This window comes from Dasypus novemcinctus, chromosome 4 (assembly GCF_030445035.2).
Source record: "Dasypus novemcinctus isolate mDasNov1 chromosome 4, mDasNov1.1.hap2, whole genome shotgun sequence".
Lineage (NCBI taxonomy): Eukaryota > Metazoa > Chordata > Mammalia > Cingulata > Dasypodidae > Dasypus > Dasypus novemcinctus.
The window spans coordinates 102,214,744-102,233,021 of NC_080676.1; the positions used below are offsets into that span (position 1 = coordinate 102,214,744).

Consider the following 18,278-nt stretch of genomic DNA (forward strand, 5'->3'; position numbering starts at 1 on the left):
ACTGTAAGGAGATATACATGCTAACTTTCCACAATGTCATCTTCTATTAAGTCCCTTATATGAAGCCATCCAGACTTCCACACAATATGGACAGTTTTAAATATTTTGAAACTTACAAGCAAATATAAAAATTTTTTTAAAAATCAGTTTATTTTTTTAAGTGCCAACCTAAAAGTCTTAAACAAAAATTGAGGAAAGCAGTTTCACAAATTTACTTTTAAGCCATAAAAATTACTTAAATTTCATTTTAAAATACATTTATTTGGCCCCAAAACTATACACCAGCTTCAAATTCATCAATAAGTCTTATTTTATTCTAATATAATTAAATAGCACATCATCTGCAATTATATATAATATTAAAGATTATGTTTAAAATAAACTTTACAATACCATTTTAAGGTACTAATTTAAAATTATTTTTTTTACTTGAAACTACTTCATAAGCCAAACAAAACTTATGAAATGATTTTTAGTTCCTAAATAGGTTACATTATCTATCAGGAACTTTCAGAAACTGACATATGTCAAAAACCTAGTAGTCCGAGACTAGTTACGAAAGAATCACACAGAAAGCACTCTTGAAAATTGGATTCCCTCCAAGTATGTGATCTAGTAGGTCTATGATGAAGTCCACAAATATACGTAATAATTAAACCTCCCAGCAATCTTGATGAACAGCCAGGTTTGGCAACACAAAAATGAAAAGCAGAATATAAAAAAAATTTAAAAATTAAAATAAAAAAAAAGTAGAGAAGAATAAGAATGACACTGAGTTGCTAACCCACTCCTACTGAAGAAGAGCTTTTTAAAAAAAATAACTGCAAAAAGAGGTAAGAAGAATAAATCAAAATAAAATGGATTCATTGCCTACCATTTTCAGGAATATTGGTGGAAGGGCCTGGTTCTCCAGGTGGTTCCAAACTATCCACTAAGCGATTAACTTTATTTCGAAGTTCTATCAGTTCTCGACGGAGGTATTTCACCTGGCTTGATTCCAGAGGTCTTGGTTGGCCATTAACTGGAATAAAAGCATTAATATGCTTAAAATTAGGAGGTGTTCTTGAATAAGAAATAAGTATACCAGCAGAACAATAGGCAATCAGACAAAATAAACAAATTTCCTTTAAAAAGTAAAACAAATTCAAACAAGATAATTACTGGTGTTATCGGAGTGATAACTATTCTAAAAGAAGTGACTGCTAATTGCTAATAACTTACATTTTGTAAAAAGGAAACATCCATCAGTCTTTCTTGATGCCAGACTTATGGTCGATGACATTAGTATAAAAGGTTTATTAGAACAATTCTTCTATTACAAACTAAATTCTACAGAGAAGTTTAACTTTTTAAATAAAAATTACATACCTTCAACACGTTCATTTTATTTCACACCATTACTTTACAGTTTTGATATTTCAATAAACACTTTATTGATATTTCAATAAACACTTTATTCTACATATAAATGTTAAAAGATACAACACAAATGATAGGTCCATTGTCCCTCTTGCCCTTCAATTAAAAAAATAATAAGCTAACTAAATGAGCTGACTGAAAAAATAACACAAAAAAATATATGCAATACTTAATAAATCTATGTCACCACTGCTCTTCAAAGTAGTTATTTCCAAAGGCCATATAAAGCCACAAAAAAGCCAGCCATTACTCAATAATCATTGTTGGTTTTAAAAGAAGGCACCATTACTTCATTTAACTACCCCTTTTGTCCAGATGACTTTCAGGTGACTGAAAAAAAAAATTGAAATCCATTATCAATGTTATTAAAAAAAAAAATTTAAATTTAAAATAAAAAGGCTCTGAATAAACCCCAAGAAGTTCAAAAACTAAACTGCACTAAACTAAAATGCTTTATTGCATTGCCTGTGTGTGTGTGTGTGTGTGTGTGTGTGCGCATGTATGTGTATATTCAAACTCCTGAAGCACCTAATTAGAAAAGGACATCTATTTGAAAAGAAAGATTCAGGGAGGTTCTTTAATTGTTAAATATGTTTTTAAAAATGTCAAACCACCAATATAAAAGTATTTTACATACTCCCTGTAGTTACCAGAAAGTTCAATGTAACCTTCTACCTACATCAATTTTTTATTGGGTTTTCCTGGTTTTCACTGGTTTTTTGGTAACACTGTATCAGAGCAACACCTGACAGCCAGGAGTCAGCCTGGTACAATAAAATAGGACTAGTGTTGTAGAAGCTGGCCTAGTAATAGGCCAGGATATTCTCCTATTGAATACAAACAATTTCAAAGACTACCAAATTCAAGCAAGACCACTCCATCATCATTTCAGAATTCAGACAAAAACAAAAATTTCACAGAAACATAAAAATGACCAAACATTCCTCTATCCTTGCTAATAAGAGTGGCAGCTACTTAACCAATTGCAGCTTTAGCCTCATTTCATTCCTCTTTTGCCTTCTAGATAAGATTTACTTACAGAACCAATCACAGAATCACTTCTACTTCCAGACAGCATCCAATCCAGAGCAAAGCCCCACTTCCTTGAACTTTTTCCAAAATCATTTAACAAAAGTCTAAGTCCAATTAAGAAAAAAAAATTCTTTCTAATGCCCTCTTATTGAGGCATTCCACTGTTCTCCATGGTGTTCATTCTCCCTCATTGTAATGAGTCAAGAAACCCAATTCAACTACAAATCAAGCCTGTTTTCTGACTTTTTCAAATTTTCTCTACTCTTTCTAATTTTGATCCTGCTTGACCAATTTTTAAGAGAAGAGTTCTAAAAGCTTTCCCATGATTGTGAATTTGTTGATTTCTCCTTGTTATGTCAAGTTTTTCCTTTTTATATTTTAAGGATCTGATGCATATGTTCATAATTGTTTTGTATTGTCAGTGAATTAGGTTTTTTTATCATAATGGAGTGACTTACTAATGAAGTTTTTACTTACAGTCTATTTTGTTAACATCAATAACTAGCTTTCTTTGAGTTTATTTGGTGTTTCTTTTTCTAGTTCTTTACCTTTAAATTTAGCATAAGACTCTTTAGGAATATCTCTTATAAGTAATATGTAACAGGATTTTGCTTATTTTTAAGTCCAATACAAGATTTTGACTTTTAACTGGTAAGTTTAATTGATTTACATGTATTATGATCACTATTTTGTGCTTTCCATTTATCAAGTTTTCTCTCTGCTTCTTTTCCTCCTTCTCCACCTTCTAGTGAACTGAGAAGAGAAGCTTTTTGTTTCCCTTTTTCCCATCTACTGGCTATATTCTTAATCTTTTAATAATCACCCTTACATTTTAGACACACATACTTGAAGAAAATCTAGTTACTATCCTCACCCAAAATACAAATCCTTGAAATACTTTTAACTCCTGTCACACAGAAGGCTGTGCCTTACAAATAATTACCGTTCCATATTTGTCCCAACTTGTTTTTAGTTTCCTAAAACTATTATTATTTAACAATACTCATTTATATTTAACACTCATTAACTATTTTATTTGCTCACAATTGCTTCTTTATATCTTTCACCTTTCTTCTGGACTCAATTTCCTTCTTGTTGATGAACTACCTTTAAAAATTCTTTCAACAATGGTCCATGAGCAGTAAATTTTCAGTTTCTGAAAACTCTTAAATGTGGACTATACAATGCTACTTTTCCAGTTATTTTTTTCTTAAAAGTTTGAGGATGTTATTCCTTTTTTTTTTTGGCTCCCATTACTACTATGAAGAAGTCTGCTATTAGTCTAAGTGCTTTGTAGATGAACTGTTTTATTCTTATTCTTTCTGACTATTTTTAAGGTTCTCTCTTTGTCATATGTATTCCCCAAATTTCAGGCAGTTTCATAATATGTCTAGTGTGGATTTATTTACTCATGCTTTTCAGGACTCATGGTGACTCCTGATCTGAAGGTTTATATATCTATTTTATTTTATTTTTTTTAAAGATTTATTTCTCTCCCCTTCTCCCCGCCCCAGTTGTCTGTTCTCTGTGTCTATTTGCTGTGTGTTCTTTCTTTGTCCACTTCTGTTGTTGTCAGCGGCACGGGAATCTGTGTTTCTTTTTGTGTGTCATCTTGTTGTGTCAGCTCTCCGTGTATGCGGTGCCATTCCTGGGCAGGCTGCACTTTCTTTCACGCTGGGCGGCTCTCCTTATGGGGTGCACTCCTTGCGTATGGGGCTCCCCTACGCGGGGACACCCCTGCGTGGCAGGGTACTCCTTGCGCGCATCAGCGCTGCGCGTGGGCCAGCTCCACACGGGTCAAGGAGGCCCAGGTTTGAACCACGGACCTCCCATGTGGTAGACGGACGCCCTAACCATTGGGACAAGTCTGCTTCCCTATATATCTATCTTATAATTCTGAAAAAGTCTTCAGCCCTTACCTCTCCAAATACTTCCCCTCCCCCATTTTCTCCTTTAAATCTTACTGGAAATATGCTGGACTTTCTCATAGTATCTTCTCATTCATATTCTCCACCTCTTTGTTTTTATGCTCTTTTCTGTAATTTCTTTGGACTATCTTCCTGTTAACTAATTCTCTCTTCAGAAACTAATCTGTAACTAATTTACTGCTTAACCTATGCAATGAGTACTTAACTTCAATGATTATGTTTTTCATTTTCAAAAGTTACCTTAAGTTCTTTTCTCAAATCTGCTTGCTTTTTCTTAATAGTGTCTTCTTAAATTCTTATCTTTTTATAGCTTTATAGTTTTTAAACATTAATTTTTAGACTATAAATTCTATTAACTGAAATTCTTGGCAATCTAATTCTGTTATTTGTTGTCTTTCAGCGTTGAACAGGATTTTATCTGAGAAACCTGTGTGACCTAGATTGAGACTATATGCCCCCAGAGAGATTTTGCCTTTGCTTCTGCTATTTTTTATGGTAATACTGGGCTTGGGAATCCAAACTATGCAGATAGTTCAAATTTAAACACAACCTAAGGGTCATGGTTATAAATCTTCAGGGAGATGTCCCAAAGTCTTGACAGTCAGGCTTCCTTAACTTTTCCCTGTATCAACAGATTTTTTTTTTCCCTAAAATAATCTTTTTGAGACTTTAGCCCTTTAAGGATCCCAGAACCAAGGCCTATCCCAAGTCCCTAAATTATGCAGCTATCACCACAAATCTCAGCTTTTGGTACTTTAAGCTCTGGTGTTTGGCTCTATTTTTGGCTCCTGAATATCTCCTTTACTTACTTGAGCAAGCTCAGATATATAATTCAAAAGATATATTTATAATAGTTTACCTAACACATATTCAATGTTTTTAGAAAGACGGTTTTCAAGTTATTGAATCTGTCTTATCACTGGCTAATAATAGTAATTAAGTACTTTATTATAAAAAGGTATCTTCTACTAATAAAAATCTTAAATTAAAAAAATCTTAAAAAAATCATTTGTTATTTATCCTTCCAAGAGGGAGATGAAATAGACACAAGTTAAATAAATAGGCCATGATCATACTTCTTTTCAGAGTTCCTAAGAGGGGCTTTGTTGTACTCTAATATTCAGTGAACATCATTTTTAAAAAGTCCACATTTTATCTTTTACATAATCACACTACCACATCAACTTTGTAACCATTTCTAATTATCTTGTCCCATAAGAGTTCTCCCTCACAAATCTATTAAATTTTAAAGGAAACAAAATCTAAAGGATTAAATGCTTACATTTGCTTTTTATCAAAACTGTCTTCTACTCTTTCAGTACTTCTTAAAAACTTATTTCTAAAAGTATCAGGTCATGGGAAGCGGACTTGGTCCAGTGGTTAGGGCGTCCATCTACCACATGGGAGGTCTGCGGTTCAAACCCCGGGCCTCCTTGACCCGTGTGGAGCTGGCCCATGCACAGTGCTGATGAGTGCAAGGAGTGACCTGCCACACGGGGGTGTCCCCCGGTGTAGGGGAGCCCCACATGCAAGGAGTGCACACCGTAAGGAGAGCCACCCAATGCGAAAGAAAGTGCAGCCTGCCCAGGAATGGCATGGCACACATAGAGAGCTGACGCAGCAAGATGATGCAACAAAAAGACACACAGATTTCTGTGCCGCTGACAACAACAGAAGGGGACAAAGAACACCAAGCAGCAAATAGACACAGAGAACAAACAACTGGGGGGGGGGAGGGGAAGAGGGGTAAGGGGAGAGAAATAAATAAAAAATAAATCTTAAAAAAAAAAAAAAAGTATCAGGCCTATGGCATATGTTAATCCTTGAAATTAAGTAAAACATAGTATAATATAGATGAAGAGAATCATACATTCTTGGAAAATTTAGCTTAATAAAAGTAGCTTTGACCCTTTAGTTTTTTAACCCTGAAACACTTATATAGTGGTATGCATTATTACTTAAGATAACTGAGATGTAGAATTTAAAACTTGCCTACATTCTATATTATCTCCCAGAAAGTGAATACAATTAAGCTCTAACTATTCAAAAAATTTAATGTAGCAAATTAAACCAGTAATACTCTACTGGAGATATCTAAGTTATGTCTGATTTCAAAAACAAAATAGTCATAACACACTCAGTTCTTACTGGACCAAACTTTAATTATTTGCTTAAAATATATACTGCCAGACACTTTGAATAAGTTAAAAAACACTCCTTTAATACAATTTATTTAAGAACTCTTTTGAATAAATTATCAAGTCTTTAAAAGGAAAAAAGTCAAGAGTCTTTAATAAAAATACAATGAATAAAACAGTAAATTTATTACAAAGTTCACCACTTACCAAATAAAGTTAGTTTCAGTATCCTACTACACTGAATTGCAAAAGAAAGATCAGAACTATCAAAAATTGTTATAAGATCGCCATCTGAAATTAAAAAAAGTTTTGAATTTGCATCAGCAGTAAACTAGGCACACAAAAAATTAAAATCCAAAATGTAGAATGCAGAACATAATTAGAATCTTCCATAAAAAATATTAAACATACATTAAAGGATCATCTAGGAAAAGTGAATTGTTCAAAACAATAGTAAATCAATTTGCTTATTATTTTTATGACAAGGTATTTATCATGTCCTTAGAAGAGAAGTCAGAATCATAGATAAGCTTAAAGCATTAAACGGTCTTTCAGTAGACATCAAGATGAGATTTATGGTAGTATTTTCACAAATTGCTGGTTAAGATTTAAATCTTTCTATTTAAGTACAAAAAAAAATTTAAGTCTATTATTAAAAGTTAAAGTAATAATTCCAAAGTTCAAGTTTAATTATAAGGAGAATAAAACACCATTGACACAAATGGAGGGAAAGTCACATCTAACAATAACAAAGGATTGCAAAAAAAGACATTTATGCATAATTGCTTTAATAAATGCATAGACAATAGAATCTTTCAGGTTGCTGACCATTTTGATATTAAGATGAAAATTATCAACTCGCCCCAGAAAAATATTCAAAAACACAAAATAGTGCATTCTTTCTTTTTAGTGCTTATTTTTATTTCATTGACACACCTAAAAAAAAAGAAAAGAACTAAACCTTAGCCATCATTTCAAGAAGAAACTCAAGATGGGAGAGGAGCAATAAACTAATAAATAACCATCAATGATCCCAGGCATCAGATGATGAAGATTCTCTTTCATAAAGCATTATATGACTGTTCTTTGTAGTAGTAACTGGTACTCCCCCAAATCCAAGGAATAAAGCATATTATAATTAGCAAATCGATTGCTAGTTTTAAAAGTTTGCAAAGGACTAAGGGAAAATGTTGAGAGAGGAAAAACAGAAAAACAGCCACAGGCAAGGAGTGGGTCAGGGGTCTCTGCAAGGAAGTATCTTCACAGAGACAGCTGGATAGAGGGGAGAAGTTTTATCTGGGAGATTTTTTCCAAAGGAAGTTGAGAGGTTGCCTCAGGGATCCTGTGCTATATCGATCTTAGCACTGAATAGGCAAATTTATTTTAGACAAAGCTGCTATAAAACCCGTAACTGAGGATTTTATCAGTTTCTAGCTTTTTATGACCACACCCACATTTTGTAACATGCACGTCTAATACTCAACTTTCAGGGATTCTACTCAAACAATTTTTTTAAAAAGGATATATATGTAAAAGAATGAAACTTCCTATAACTACCTTTTCTTTCTTTTTCTGAATCCCACAACAGAAACATAATCTATCTGATGGCAGAACTTTACCTGAGCCATTACTTCAACCCTACTACCCAAGACAGTTGAGGGAACACAATCTAAAACACTTAAAAACACTATGAAAATAAATATAATGTAGTAACTAGATGTGGACGTGACCAGAAAGTTTCAACAATGAGATACCCTAAAAACTAAGCAAGGGCAAACTGCAACTAATGAACAAATTTCTGATTTTATAACACTGTGAGCTAAGAATGGTTTTACATCTGTTAAAGGTTGTAAAAAAGAAGATTATGAGACAGAGACTGCATGTGGCCCACAAAGCTGAACTATTTACTATCTGGAAAGCACAACTATTTATTATCTGGTCCTTTACAGAAACAGTTTGATGAACCTTGCCTTAAACAAAACAAAAAAACAAAAACAAAGGAGTTAAGAGAAGGTCAGTTAAATAGTGAGGTCAGTTGAAGACATGGTAAGTTTGAGGTAAAGTAAGCATCTTTGGTTTTTTTTTTTTTTAAAGTAAAGTTAAAAATTTGAGTTGTGTAGACAAGAAAAGATCAAGTTAAGGTACACATATGAAAGTCAAAGAGGTAAAAGTCAACATCTTACAAGTAAAGGAGATTACTAGGGAAAAGAACAGAAAGAAAATTGTTCTTTATTGCACCTTACATGGATGACACACTCCAAAATTAGATGTTGGTACTCTTAGATCATACATCACAAAATGGCCAGCTTACCAGATCACCAATAATTTATGCTCCCTTTCCACAGCCTTAAGTTGTCAGAAAGTAGTTGCCCAGTCAACCACTTGGACTATATTTTCCAATCCACTTGCATCTCAGTAGAGCCATGTACTGGGATCTAGGGTCTGGCCAATGTGATGTGGACTGAAATGATACACATCACTTTGAGGACTAGAGGTAAAATCTCCCAGGAGATTCTGCCTTCAACCACCTACCTGCCAGTTGTCAATGACCAGTGTGAGTTTGTAAGCCATGTGATGAAAATAACAGTGCTTTTTATCAACCTGGGACCCTAAGTGATTTCTGGAGCATTAAACCACTGAAGTTTTAAGATTTCTATTATAGCAGCTGGCACTACTGTAAGGCAATACTCAGGGAAACAGAGAAGAAGCTATTAGTGATAAGAGGAAAACTGGGACAGCAGAGGGTCAGATGTTAAGGGATAAAAATATTCCAAAAAGATAGTAGGTCAAAGTACCAAATACTATATAATGAGCAATTTCAGTAGAGATGTTTAAAAAAGGCAGGTTGAAGAATAGCAAATAAGGTTGAAGAAAAGCAAATAAATAAGAGTAGCAAAGGCAATTCCACTTGTGTTTAGTGAAGTAGCTGTCGTGTAAAACATATCTCAATAAAAACAGTGCCATAGTCAAATAAGTGTAGAAACATTGCATATTATAACTTGACAATGTACATTAGCATATTACATGCTCTAAAAATTCTGCAATAAGGAAGTACATTTACCTTTGCTTAAGCCAGCTTTCCCATACTTATAATACCATGAAATACCGATATTCCTCTAATTCTGGGAAATAAAATGGAAGTTTTATTTTAAAAGCAAAAAGGAAAGAGAAAAAAATGTCTATAAAATGATATGTGAAAATGTTCCATCACTTAAAACTTCCATCCAATAATAAATCACTTACCTATTTTTAACTTATAAAAGAATTATTAACTATATGAACATCCATTAAATAAAAGAAAGTAGGTACTCATTAACTATGGTAGGAAACTAAATAAAAAACTGAGTCCAATAAAAAATGGGCAAAGAACACATACAATACATAGACGTTTGAAAACTAGCTTTAAAAGCACTCTTACCTTCATCTTTATACTTTATTGTGACTTCATCACTACTCAGAAGTTTTCCTCTGAAAACTCGTTGCATCATTAGCACTAATTCATCATAAGTAATATCTTCATTATGAATGGGAATTCGCCGAATATCATCCCCAAGTTGAGCTTTGATGATTAGCTTCCCACTTAGGTCCAACTGTCCATTCATGGTGGATTCCAGGATGTTCTATGTATGAAACTCTAGACAAAGACTGTTTAAAAAAAATGGTTTAATGATTAAAAACAACTACAAAACATATCTCAAAAAAAGTTCAGAAACAGCTATTATTAGTTCTGTCCCAATGTTATCATATACATGTTAAAATGGTCTTGAGACAAATTTATTACAGTATACAGATAAGTTATCATTCTTTTATGTCCATTATTTTACTCACATATCTAGCTGCATACCTACAATTACCACTTAGATTTCTAACTTACCATGACTAAAAAACAAAACTTGCTGCCTGCTTCTCCTAAAACTTCCCCCATCTCAGTTAGTAGCAAATCCTTCCTTCTAGTTACTCAAGTCAAAAAACCTTGAATCCTGGGGAAGGAGACTTAGCCCAGTGGTTAGGGCATCCGTCTACCACATGGGAGGTCTGCGATTCAAACCCCGGGCCTCCATGACCCATGTGGAGCTGGCCCACGTGCAGTGCTGATGCTCACACAGAGTGGTGTTCCACACAGGGGTGTTCCACACACGGGTGTCCCCCGCATAGGGGAGCCCCATGCGCAAGGAGTGCACCCTGTAAGGAGAGCCGCCCAGTGCAAAAGGAAGTTCAGTCTGCCCAGGAATAGCGCCGCACACATGGAGAGCCGACACAAGATGATGCAACAGAAAGAAACACAGATTCCTGTGCCGCTAACAACAGAAGCGGACAAAGGACATGCAGCAAATAGACACAGAGAACAGACAACTGGGGTGGGGGGAGGGGAGAGAAATAAATAATTAAAAAAAAAAAACACCAAAACTTGAATCTGCTCTTCTTCTCATACCTTGCATCCAAACTGCCAACAAATGAGGTTGCCGCTACCTTTAAAATATCTCTAGAACCCAACCACTGCAGTTCACGCTTCTCCATTATCAACTTGGTCTAAGCTAACATTACCTACTACTGCTTACATTACTCAAAAAATCTGCCTGCTTTTTACCTCTGCCCTCTTTTAATCTATTCTCAGCATATAATAAAGAGTAAAACCTTATGTTATTATACACAAAACTTACCAGTGTGTCTCATCTCACATTAGAAAAAGCCCGGTCCTCAAGACCTGGCCTCTGGTCCCTAGCTGAAGATTTAACCTCATTTCTGACCTCTCCCCTTCACTTACCCTGCACTACCCAAACTTGAAGTTCTCCCTCGTCACTCAAGGCTCTGCACTTGCTTTAACCTTTGCCTTGATCCCTTTTCCTATCCCTCACATGATTCAGATCCCTGCTCAAATGTCAACTTCTTAAGAGGTCTTTCCTGATCATCTATCTAAAATGGCTTCTCTGTCACTATCTTCTCACCCTGCTTTATTTTTCTTCAAAATACATAACTACCAGACATTATATTAAATGTTTTTTATTGCCTTTTCCACTAGAAGAAAGGAAAGTGAACAGTTTTGTTCACTGTGCTCCCAGAGCTTAGAACAGTGTCTTGCACATGCTAGGCATTCAATGAAGAAATAAATTCTGACTTTAAAACTCTATTAGCTGGGGAGAGGTTGTAACTCAGTGTGTGAGCACTTGCTTCCTATGTATGAGGTCCATGTAGGAAGTCCCAGGTTCAATCCCCAGTACCTCCTAAAAAAACAAACACACAAACAAACTCTATTAGCCTATAATTCTTAAATGCTCACCTTGACAAGAAAAACATGTGTGAACACTAAAATAGAGCCTCAAATTTTTCTAGCTAAAATAAGGCAGACCTCATGAATATGTCCTCTAATTTCCTCTTTACTTTGGGAACTTGAGGAGAAAGGGCAATGGAATGATAACCTCCTGACCTTTCCAACAAGACTGACCTCTATTGTGCTATATATACCATAGTCCCCCTCCCATCCAGTCCCCACTGCCCACACAAAAGACCTACTGTGTGCATGATTAGAATACATACTTTAAGAAATAAATAAACCAGTGTCAGAACTAGCCACTAAATACTAATTTACTATAGAATTTTCTCGTTATGCGTTTTGCTTTACAATTATTTCAGGTTGTTCAGTGATTATTCTGTAATTACTTTACCTTAATTCAAATGAGTTAATCCTAAATTCCTAAATTCAAACAATCCTAAATTCAAAATAACATTTAAGTTCTCTAGTAATTAGGGTGACTACTGTACAACAATAAAGAGTAAGTTTAAGAGCAAATAATGGATTACTATCTCTTATTTTCAAAGGCAATATTTCTTGAATATATCTATAAGCACTGAGCATTATTAGCATCAACTCTTTCCTCCTTCAGCCCCAACCAAATGTTCTCTCAGGTTGAAGGTGCCTGATAACCTTCTACTGTCCACATTCTAGTTTCAACCTCACAGCTCTCTGGCAGCTCTCAAATTTGTTACTTCATTAACTTCATGCATGGTTTTCATACTTCTCTGCAATTATTCTCCTTTTTTGAGAAAGCATATACCTCCTGCAACACATCAACCCTTAGAATACTTGGAGAAAGTTTTCATGAATCCTCCATAATATTCTTCATATAAATGCCCAAGGTCCTTTCAACTAACTATTCCTCAAATGAACGGCTTTAGAACCCTCACTCTCTAGTTCACCTTCCTCTGGGCTGATAACATTTTATTAATAACCATCTTAAAATGGAATATTCAGTACTGAAAGATGCATAACAGAATGGATTATGTTTTATAATACAGATGCTACGTTTCTCTTAACACAAAATAAGAATACAGTTAGTTTTTTATCTGCCACTTCACACACAGGGTTTTTCATGAAGACTGTGATTGACTGAAACTTCCATACTACCATGTCTTCACTTGCTAGCCAAACATAATCCCTCTTCACTCAGGAAATATTTAATAAATACCTACTATGTATAAAGCTCTGAAACATAATTACTTCAACCACAACAAAGGATCTTGTTTGTATTGACTACCTGAGTAACACAGTTGTTACCTTCTACCTACAGAATGTGTAAACCAGCAATATTGTAGATAGGGAGCAGTGCTTAGCTTCAGTAAGATGATATTATCCATTCCCAATAGCTTCTGGACTAGTGCCTAACACCTAGTAGGTATTTAAATATTTGTTTTGTTCTTTGGGCAAAAGACGAAGAAGGAATAATAAAGTTCTAATGAAGGGGATGGGAAAAGAAAACTGTTTATCAGCTTGGTTCCTAAGTCAGACCTTCACATTGTACTTTACTTAAGTAGCTAGAAGTGACTCCCCATATCAGACATACTACTAATAAAGGGAAAATTCCAGCATGGAATCTAATTGATAGTACGTCACTTTGCTTGTGGGAGAACTGTACAGTTATAACGGTTCTAAAAACCTCGGTCATATATATCCTTTTTTATCGGACATGCTTGCTTGCAAATTCATATATTCCTTGGCGTTTCCCACTGATTGTAAATTCCCTACGGCCGCTAAGTAACAAGCAAGAGGCTGGTATAAACAACCAGCTCCCAAGGTTGCTGGTCAGCATTCTCTTCTCCCATCCTTTCTTTCCCCATCCTCTGAAGTCCAGAAGTGAGACGACCACTAACGTATAAAGCCCTCGAACAGGAACAAGTTTCTCAGAACTGGAGAACGAAGTGACGTCCCGAAAGTCACATGAGAAGCCTGCCTCCAGAAGAACCTAGTTCTGTGGCGCTCCACTAACCCTGACGGTAGGACCCCGCTCAAATTCAGAGGCAGCTACTTAGGCACCTCTAAAGGGGAGCAATTTCCTTCCAGATATCCTAAGCAAAATCAATCCTTGATTATTCCAAAGAAAGCAAGGGGCTCCAAATCCTGCCCGACCAAAGGCAGTGTAGCAAGATGGTAGATTCCCAGCATTAGCTGTGTGACCTCAAGCAAGTCCTTCTCTAAGACCTCATCATAAGCAAAACGGGAATAATAATATTTGGAAGGATCCTTGTGATGATTGGAGATCTTGCATCTGAAATATCTACTACAGTACCTGGTAAGTAGTAAACTCGTAAAAGTTAGCTACTATCATCACTATAAAACCGGGCTGGGCCTACAGACGACGCATGATTAAAAGCACTGACATAGGCAAAGAACGAGGTTCCTCTTAAGTAACCGAAATCAATGCACTCCCATAAACGCTATTCTTCACCCTGTTCAGCCTGCCAAGACCCTCTTGGGAGAAGACGCTCGACTACCCCAAGCCCAAAGCCCCGCCCTCTCAAGCAGCTAAGACCCCCGCACTCAGGCGGAACCCGCGCGAGGGCACTCGCGGCCCCCGCCACCCCCGCCCCCAGGCCCACAGCCCGCCCGCCCTGCCCGCGCCCCCTCCCCCACGCCAGACCCCGCCCAGCCCCCAGCTCTTCCCCGACCCTCCCTCGACTCAGCCTCCTCCCCTTGGCCCCTCGGACCCCACCCGCCCGGCGCCGGCACGTTCGAGCGAGGCCTTCCCAACGCTTCCTCGTCTCCCAATCCGCCTTGACAGCGAGAGCGGCCGCGCCCCCGTCTCCAGAGGCCATACCGGCTTGCCAAGGCCGCCGCTGTCGCCTTCTCGCGGGTCTTCGCTGGCCGAGCCGCTGCGAGGCCGCCGCTGCCGCTGGGTTCTGGGGCGTCAGGGGGAGGCTCCGGTCACGACCCGCTCGGTTGCCCTCCGCCGCCGCCACCCCTCGCTCGCAGGTTCGCGCGAGCCGGGCCAATCGCACGGACCCACCAAGCCTAGCGCCAGCTCGGGACCAGTACGTGGCAGGTGGGGGAAGAAGAGGGCGGGACAAGACCAAAAAAAAAAAATCCGCCCTTTCGCCCCGCCTCAATTTTTGCGTTCTAACCCAGGACGCATGCGCAGGGGCGTGGGGCGCGGGACGGGCGACAACCGTAGCGGCGTCTGCCTAGGGGTCACTGCTTTCTCACTGGATGTCTGAGTGTAGGAAGTGTGAATTGGACAGAGACGCGCATGCGCGGCGAGGCGTGACCAGGCACTTCCGGTGTTCCTGAAATCCAGTATCTCCGTTCTGCTGTCTGTGGATGGTTTGGCGTGTGCAGTTCTTTATTATTTTTTTTTTAATTTTTCCAAGTTTGGGGTATTTTGTTGTTTGTGACCACTCAGGTTCTCCTAGTCACATCTCGAAAAAACTTCTCCCGGGTTCTTCGACAGATCCATTCATTCATTACTGGGCGCCTACGCTTTCCCAAGCGTAGGACTGGGGATGAATCAGTTTGTAAGCAAGGAGTTTCCAATTCAACGTTGTAGACCTACAACGTTTATGACCCAGGACAAACGCATGACCGAATTCCTGAAAGTCCCTTTGAAACAAGTGCAAAGTCTGGGAGATTAAGACTAAGGATATCAGAAGTCCTTTTGGAAGATAAGACATTTGAGTGTGCCCACATCTTTCCCTTCTTCACTTTAATCATTTGTTTTGGTTACATTTATAGAAGGAGTGCTCTGCCTCATACTGACCCCTAAATGTTTTGGGGGGAAGTGGTGGGAGCTAGAGAGGGATGCTATTTTATATGTTGTCAGCAGCTTTGCCTTCTAAGGTGAAACTAAGCAAATAGATAAAGCAATTCAATGCTACCTCAACCCCTGAATGTTCCTGAAGGGCATGAGGCAAAATAAATTCAGGTGCCTCAGGGTGAGGAGTTAGGTTCTTTTAGTACTGTAAATAGTATGATCTTTTTGCAGTTATGTATGAAAATTCTACTTAAGAATAAAACATGTGAGTTTAGAATGCTTTTTACCTGAGTTAAAAAAAAAAAAAGGTATTATCAAAGACCGTTATGTGTTCTGCTGTCTGACAATTGCTTGCAAGGATTGGGAAGCCACCTCTGCAGGTGGCACGAAAAAATTCCTGATATTCTCCAGACACTTCTTCCGTTGCTTGTTTTTTGTTTTTGGTTTTTTGGTTTTTTGTTATTTTTTTTAAACTAAACAGTCCAGATTTGGAAAAATGCACTGATGTCGCATATGGTATTTTGATGTTTGGGGAGGTAATTTGGGATTGAGTAAAACCACACTCATGAGCAGAGGTAAAATATTCCCTGAAGGAAGTGAATTCTACCACTGTCAATCTTCCCAAGAAGAGGTTAGGCCCTGAGAGGAGGTGTTAAGGAGAGGAACTTTAGCTTGGAATGAGTCAGGGAGGGGATACTGACTCAAGAATCCTGCCACTGAGGAGAAATAAGCTTCCTGGAAGTTAAGAAGAGAGATACCCATAAGGTGGCCTTATGTAGAGTGTCTGGGGCTTGTGGACTCTGAAAGCAGTTTCAGATTCTCTGTGTTGTCATCTCTTCATGCGTCATACCCAACCCATTAGTAAAGTCTTTTTTAAGAACCTGTTCCCACCTACTGCTACGGAAATTTAGAGAGGAGGGTTGTGATTCTGCAGGTCAAAGCAGAAGCAGGAGCCACATAGCCAGGAAATGAGCTACATGAGCTGGATTAAAAGTTCAGGTGACAGTGAACAAAAAGGAATTCTGAGCAACATTAAAACATTTCCCCAGGAATCCCAGAAATATGGTTTTTTTAATGAAAAGTTTTATAAAAGATTCTGCTTCATGCTATTCAGCTGATTATAGTGTTACAGTTTTGTGATTGGGCATGATATCTGGGATATTTGGGTTGTATTTATATGAGATCATGTATAGGGAAGCATACATAATTATCATTTGGATTTGTTATACTTCCTCAATGAGGTTAAGAGCACCTTAAAAACCACAGCCATACCCTATGCATTTTTCATGTTCCAGCTTAAGTACTATACTGCCCATGAAAACTTCAGTGACCTTTCCTGCTTCTTACCCTATATATAGCAATTTCTTTTCTAAAATTAATTTCAGAACATAATTAACACCTGAAACTCACTACGTAAACCAAGGATTATAATATTACCATTAACTTATGTTTCCTTATGTGCTTCTCCCCTCAAATGGCCCCTGTGTCTCCTTCCCAGAGATAAGCACAGTCCTGAATTTTGTGTTTAGCATTTGCTTGGGCTTTTTAAAAGACGTTGTATATAGTTTAATCATATATAATTATGCCCTAGCAATGCTACTCAGTTTTTAAAAATATATTTTTTATTTATTTTTAAAAGATATGTAGATTACATAAAATGTTACATAAAAAAATAGAAGGGATTCCCATTTGCCCCACTCCCCACACCTCCCACCCTTCCCCACATTAACAAGTTCTTTCATTAGTGTGGTATATTCTAGATATTATATACATTATCATTTATATTCAGTTTTCTGGGACATAATTTTTATGGTCAATATCACTATACTAAAATGTATCCATGTTGTTGCATGTAGCTGGAGTTCATTTATTTTCACTACTGAATAATATTTCTTTGGGTGAGTGTACCACACTTTTTAAAATCCATTCTCCTAGCAAAGGGTATTTTGGTTTTTCTGTGTTTTTGTTGTTGTGCATTGCTATGAACATTCTTATATATATCTCTCTTGTATAAGAGTTTATCTTGGTTAAATACTAATTAATGGATTGCTGAATGGAAGATTATACAATATTTAACTGTATAAGATAATGCTAACTCTTGGTATTGTTAAGCCTTTTTATTTTAGAGGTATAAATTGTGTCTTTCTGTGTTCTTAAAGAACATAAAGACCACAGTATAACCATGACTTTATGTAGCAATATTTGGCAGTAAGGAACATTTAGTTCTTTGTGAAATCTCATGGGGTTGTCCTGTAGCCTTACTTATCATTCTATATTTTTCCCTCTTACCCCTCATAACTTAAGGACAGTGATTATATTCTCTCTATCCCTCCCAGCATCTGTCATTGTGCTGTGTGAATAGCAAGCATTTAGTGAAAATTTGTTAAGTCAATAAAGTAGTTATTACTATTTCTGTAATATGTGCCCACAGTTGCTGATATAGGTCTCTGTATTTAGAATCCCAATAAATGCAGGTGATAATGTAAAGTGATAACCTGAATTGAATGAATTACCCTTACAAAAGACCTGGTTTCTTCTATTATAGGCACTGATTTTAGTTCCACCTCTCACTAGTGAAGTCAAAAGGACTAAGTTATGTGATTATCACTTATTAAACACTTACGATCACATTTATTGGGGATAAGCATCAAATGTGTCATTAAGAAGATTGTTCTAGGGTGAAGGATTCTGTAAATAGTCATACCTGTAAACTGCTGCTATTCAGAAGACATCTTACCCTC

General features: G+C 37.0%; 1 protein-coding gene across 7 annotated transcripts in view; it reads right to left on the reverse strand.

Moving 5' to 3' along the window:
* TFG (trafficking from ER to golgi regulator) overlaps nt 1-14,983 on the reverse strand; it is a 40,285-nt gene extending 25,302 nt beyond the window's left edge. For 2 of the 7 annotated variants that reach the window (XM_058295993.2, XM_023584850.3), the window contains exons 1-4: nt 14,608-14,908; nt 9,936-10,162; nt 6,725-6,808; nt 875-1,021 (exon numbers count right to left, since the gene is read on the reverse strand). In XM_058295993.2, coding sequence (XP_058151976.1) covers nt 875-1,021; nt 6,725-6,808; nt 9,936-10,119 — 415 coding nt within the window. In that variant the 5' untranslated portion in view covers nt 10,120-10,162; nt 14,608-14,908. Of the gene's footprint in view, nt 1-874; nt 1,022-6,724; nt 6,809-9,935; nt 10,163-14,607 lie in introns of all 7 variants that reach the window. The other 5 variants (XM_058295990.2, XM_004479226.5, XM_004479225.5 and 2 more) reach the window with 4 other exon arrangements.
* Between the last annotated feature and the right edge of the window lie 3,295 nt (nt 14,984-18,278).